Source organism: Orycteropus afer, unplaced genomic scaffold (assembly GCF_000298275.1).
Source record: "Orycteropus afer afer isolate SDZICR_OR568_19922 unplaced genomic scaffold, OryAfe1.0 scaffold00029, whole genome shotgun sequence".
In the NCBI taxonomy this organism is placed as follows: Eukaryota; Metazoa; Chordata; class Mammalia; order Tubulidentata; family Orycteropodidae; genus Orycteropus; species Orycteropus afer.
This window is the reverse complement of record NW_006921616.1, coordinates 4973406-4979569: the sequence shown is the minus strand read 5'-3', so window position 1 is coordinate 4979569 and position 6164 is coordinate 4973406. Positions and strand designations below refer to the sequence as shown.

Here is a 6164-nt window from a genome sequence, read left to right as displayed (position 1 = left end):
AGAGAGAAGTTTCTGGAGGTGCAAATGGTTAAGTGCTGGACTATTAGCCGAAAGCTTGGTAATTTGAATCCACTGAGAGGTACCTTGGGAGAAAAGCCTAGTGATCTGTTTCCAAAAGGTCACAGCCTTGCAAACCCTACAGGTCTGCTCTGCACACGTGGGGTTACCATGAATCAGAACAACCACCTCCAACAATGTGTGTGTGTATGGCATGTGGAACATGTTTCACCGTGTTTCCAGATTAAGTTTAGCAAGAAAGGCCTGGCAATCTATCTCTGAAAATCAGTGAATTAAAAACCCTATGGACCACAATGGTACGATCCCGTTATGCATGGGATCACGAGTTGGGGGCAACTCAGTGGCAACTAACAACAACAAATATGTGTACATACATACATATACATGGAGCTCTGGTGGTGTAGTGGATAAGCCATTGGGCTGCTAACCAGAAAGTCAGAGCTCCAAACCCACCAGTTGCTCTGTGGAAGGAAGATGGGACAATATATTTCCATAAAGATTTACAGCTTCTCAGAAACCCAATGAAGTTGCTATGAGTCCAAATTGATCCAATAGCAGCAGGGTTTATGTATACATAGCTGTGATGAGTGCTTCAGATAAGCAGTTTACTCAACACTTCTTTCCTTAAGGAGCTTATAATAAAATTAGGTGGTGGGATCTGTACGTTGAAAGATAAACCATAAGATGTCTGCTGGCAAGTGTTCAACCACAAGTTCTACAGAGAATCAAAGAGATTCCCTCTGTGTTCAAATTGGAACCATCTTTGGCGGTGGAGAGGGTTCCTCCCCTCACCCCCAGGCAGAACTGCTAATGTTTTAATTTTCTTGAGTTAGATCTTGGATTGGCCCCTCTCCAGCTTTAGGGATATTAACCTGCCTTTATGGAACAGTGCCTAACGCATTTGACTGCTAACCAGAAGGCTGGCGGTTCAAACCCACGAGCCACTCCTCAGAATGACCACTGAGTAATCTATTTCCGTAGAGACACCGCCTCTGAAACCCAAGGAAGGGTCGCTATGAGTCGGATCTGACTCAACAGCAGTGAGTTTTATTTATTTATTTATTTTTAACTCTGTTCATGTGAGCACCTTCAATACAATTCATGCTTGGGATTTTCTCTGGCACGTTTTCTTCAGGTAAAATCAGGGAGCTGTTCAGCAAGGACACTATCGACAACACAACTGTGCTGGTGCTGGTGAATGCTGTGTACTTCAAGGCCAAGTGGGAGAACTATTTCGACTTTGAAAACACAGTGGATGCACCTTTCTTTCTAAATGAGGTACTATGCTGGAAAACGTGATTTTGTAGATACTGCACTAAATTGGGCTCTGTACACTGAAATCTAAACTTAGTTCTCTGGGTGACAGCTTCCATATATAATTAAGAACCTAAAGTTCATGAACATTTTGTACCAGGTACCATACAATTTTCTAGCATCATGCAACTTCCAAGCCATCATAGTGCAACACCATGTGAGATGGGTGGTGGCTTGACAAAGTAAGGCCAAGTAATCAGTGGGGATGAAACTCTCCCAGGTTGGGTCTGTGGTGTGGCTCAGGACTTCTTATCCAGGATCTTTGCATCTTAAAGAAGTCCTGTCCTTAGGGTATTTGGGCCCAGGGATAAGGCTTTGTGAGTTTGTGAGCTTATCATGGCAATCCTGTGACCCCTATGTGTCCACTTCAGAATGAAAAGAAGAGTGTCAAGATGATGAACCAAAAGGGTCTATTTAGAATTGGCTTCATTGAGGACCTCCAAGCCCAGATCCTTGAAATGAGATACACTAAGGGGAAACTCAGCATGTTCGTCCTACTGCCATCTTCCTCATCAGACAACGTGAAGGGTCTGGAAGAGGTAACTATTTTCATGTCTCTGCCAAATAGTTTATCATAGATCTTTGGAGTACAACCAAAGTGCCTACCACCCATGGCTCTGAGGAAGGTTGAGCTATCAGAGATACACAGGAATACAGAAATGAGAAACCAGTTGTCATCAGGTCAGCTCCAACTCGTGGCGACTGCATATGTGTTGAGGTAGAACTGTGCCCTGTAAGGTTTCCAACAGCTGATTTTTCAGAAGTAGATTCCTAGGTCTTTCTTTCAAGTGACCTCTGGGTGGACTCAAACCTCCAACCTTTCGGTTACCAGCCAAGCATGTCAACCCTGTTTGCACTTCCTGAACTTGATGAGCCTTTTACTCCTCATTTGTTTAGACCTAAAGAACAAATGCCAAAACAGATGTTTGAACAGGAGTTTTTAGTCTAACTTTAAAGCTCTGTGCCACTTTTTCCCCCAGACCAAACTAGCTTTTCCTTTAGTTCTTTGCTATAATTCAGTTAAAGACCCTTTAGCTGAATTTCTTTTCTTTTGGAGGTATGTCTATGCTTTCACAGAAGTGAAGATGCTGATACTGGGTAGATTATTTGTGAGGTAGAAATTAATGAAGGCCAAGGAAGCCCAGTGATTATAACAATGACAGTACCATTATGTGAGAACGCTATGTTAAGTATATTATGTATATTATTTTATTTAATTCTAACAAGAATCTAATCATATTATCTTTGTTTTATGAAACAGGAAATTGAATTTAAAATGTTAAGGTGAAACTCACCCTACTAATTAATTGAACTTTGCTGGGCATGGCACACTAGTCTGTCTGCATTTAAAGCACACTAGAATGGGAACTCTGGTGGCATAGTGCCTAAGGCATTTGACTGCTAACCAGAAGGCTGGCAATTCAAACCCACCAGCCACTCCTCAGAAGGAAGGCTGGGCAATCTACTTCTGTAGTGATACCACCTTGGAAACGCAAGGAGGAGTCGCTATGAGTCAGATCTGACTGGACGGCAGTGAGTTTGTTTTTTTTTAGAACCCCAGTTGTTCTATAACTTCTTGAAAGAGGAAAGGGATTTGCTTGGAGGAGTTTTAAGTGGAATTATTTTCAGGTTGAGGGAAAGACTTGAAGTTTGTTACTGAAAGTTGAAATTGACTCAGATGCTTTGAAGTAATTGGGGGCATTATTTGCAGGCCTATAATCTGACTCTGTTGTGAGATGCCAACATGTTATTTCTGACTCATAGTGATCCTTGTCTAACAGATTGAAACATTGATTGGTCCCTCATCATCCTCACAATCATCACTCTGGTTGAGCCCATTGTTACACACACTGTCTCAATCCATCTTGTTGAGGGTCTTCCTCTTTTTCACAGACACTTCCCTTTACCAAGCATGATGTCATTCTCCAGGGACTAGTCCCTTGTGATAACATATCCAAAGTATGTGAGCTGAAGTATCACCATCCTTGTTTCTAAGGAACTTTCTGGCTGTACTTCTTCCCGTACAGATCTGTTCATACTTCTGGCAGTCTATGGTATATGCGGTGTTCTTCACCAACACCATAATTCAAAGACATCAATTTTCCTTTTGTTTTATTTATTCATTGTTTGGATTTCATATGCATATGAGATGGTTGAAAATGTCATGGCTTGGGTCAGGTGCATCTTAGTCCTCAAAGTGACATTTTGCTCTTCAACACTATAAAGAGGTCTTTTGCACCAAACCTGACTCTACATATTATTTTTTCCCTTGTAGCTTGAAAGGAAAATGACCTATGAAAAAATAATGTCCTGGACTACCTCTGAAAATATGTCAGAAGAAGCAGTAGCTCTCTCCTTCCCCCAGTTCACACTGGAAGACAGCTATGATCTCAATTCTATTCTACAAGACATGGGCATTGTGGATATCTTTGATGAAACCAAGGCTGATCTTACAGGAATCTCTCCCAGCCCTAATTTATACCTGTCAAAGATTGTCCACAAGACAGTTTTGGAGGTCAATGAAGATGGCACCCAGGCATATGCAGCCAGTGGCGCTGTTAGCATGGCAAGATCAAGGCCATCCTATGTGACATTTAATGCCAACCACCCTTTTCTCTTTTTCATCAGGCACAAAAAAACCCAAACCCTTCTCTTTTATGGCAAGGTCTACTGTCCTTGAAAGGGACACATCTCATACTCGAGAGTTAGAAGAATATGGCAATACACTCTCCCCCTGAAATAGAACAGGTACTTGCACTATTGCTGATACATAAAGCTGACTGTAACTGTCTTCACAGCTCCATACCCCCTCCAGTCCTCAGAGGTGCTTGTCCTTATCTTTCCCTCACCCTATAGCTACTTCTCATACTAGTCAATTGGTACCGAAGTCTCCTTCTTCTTTCCCTAAATTCTTTACTACCCTAAACTTTCAAACGTACAGATTCACCCTATCTGGCTTGAAGGTCAACCCAATTCAGAAGGATATTGATTTTATTTAAGTTACTTATATCTGAAGGTTGGGCAATCCTACTTCCATAGTGATACTGCCTCGGAAACCCAAGGAGGGGTCACTATGAGTTGGGGCCAACTCCACGGCACATAACAACAACAACAATATCTTTATTAAGGAATCCTGAAAGTTCAAGCCATTGTGTCACTTCTAAGAGATGGTAAGATCAGAAACCAGTTTAATATAGGCAGCAGGAAGAAATGTTTAAATGCAAGGTGGTTTGGAAACCCAACTCCATTTCTACAGCAGTTGTGATGGAGGTAAGACACCTGCCTTTTCCTCTTATGTCTCCTTCAATTGCATGGAAGATGTCCTGGGAGGAGATGTCCTATGAGGAGAAAATAGATAGACAATAGGGGTTGGGGAAGAATTTAAGTGACAATTGGAGGGTCTAAGAATGCCCTTCCCAGCCCTCATTTTTCATAGATCATGAGAATGACACTTGTCTTGTGAACTTGACATTGGCCCAAGAGTGGCAGGTATGTTTAAAAAAGGCTGGTCTCAGTTTTCCTTATTGAATTCCATAGAACAGCACAATCAGGCACTCCCCTCTCTTGTCTTCATCCCCTTCCTTAGAGCATTCCCATATGCAGTTACCTGCTGAGGATGGGGAGAGAAGCCTTCCTTCCATATGGACTTTTGGGCTCCCACTGCCCTCTGTCTGCACTCTGGCCACATGATTCTGCTTGGAGACCACATGGCTGACTCAATCTTGAGAGTAGCCTGGGCCTGGGCTTCAGGCATGTGAGACCATTGTCAAGAGGACCATTGGCTCCATGTCAAACTCATCTTGCCCTCAGATCCTGAGCTGCTATTCCTTTTACCAACTGAGTACCTGGCTCCTGAGTGTTCAGACTCCTGGGCCTGGGACCTGGGTTCTCTGATATGGAATCTGGATTCTTGATCTCTGCTTTAGCTGAATGCTCCGGAATGACCACTGACATGGCTAACTCAAGAAGTTGGTCAGTCTCTGTTCCATCGAGGTGAATTTCTGGTTCTGGTTCTAACACAGTTTCCCTGCCCTGCCCTGGGACTGTGCTCCTTCCAATTGCCACTGAGTTGATTATGTGTGGCTTTAACTCTTTTTTTTTTTTTTTTTTTGGTAGGGGAGAAAGTTGGCTAACTCCACTTGCTCTCATGCTGACCACTGTCCCCTATTCTCCCATGTATGAGCTATTTCTTTGTGTTGTGAGAGACACGGTCCATGCTCTTCATGCTAAAACTCACTTGGGTATGAAACAACTTTTTCTTGGTAACGTGAGCTGGTTGAAGGCAATTCTTTGAAGTCTTTTCCCCAGAATGCATGTCCCATGGATCAAAGTTATGTCAAATAATGAAATCCTTAGTCTTCCCCATGGCTCCCTTTGGGGTTGATATATTGGGGTTGAGTTCATGCCTGACCTTGGCATCACTGTTGGATACTGAGCTGGGTGATCCGATGTCTAGTTTTTAAATGTCTTTTTCAATCCCTTGATAAACACATTTTCTCTTTTATATTGGGATATCCCAGAATCAGAATCATGGGGGGGGGGTGGAATTTCTATTTAAATAATGAGAAAGAGTGAGATTCTTAAATCTTTCTGTAAATCATAACCTCACATTATTTACCTAACCTTTTATTGATTAAAATATTTCTATGTAGTGAATAAAGCACTTCGTTATTAGTTAAAAATGCACAATATGTTGCCAATTGACTTTTGCTTTTTTTAATTTATTTTTTAAAATTTTCTTTTTTTATTGTGATTTGGGTGAAGATTTACAGAGGGAATTCACTTTCCATACAGCAGTTCACATATACTTTGTCTCATGTCATTGACCACAG

At 42.0% G+C, this 6164-nt stretch overlaps 1 protein-coding gene across 1 annotated transcript in view; it reads left to right on the top strand.

Annotated features, from left to right (window-relative positions):
• Positions 1-4012, top strand: part of SERPINB12 (serpin family B member 12) — a 22040-nt gene extending 18028 nt beyond the window's left edge. The window contains exons 5-7 of the mRNA XM_007935538.1: positions 1154-1296; positions 1704-1871; positions 3608-4012. Coding sequence (XP_007933729.1) covers positions 1154-1296; positions 1704-1871; positions 3608-4012 — 716 coding nt within the window. The remainder of the gene's footprint in view (positions 1-1153; positions 1297-1703; positions 1872-3607) is intronic.
• Positions 4013-6164: the final 2152 nt, after the last annotated feature.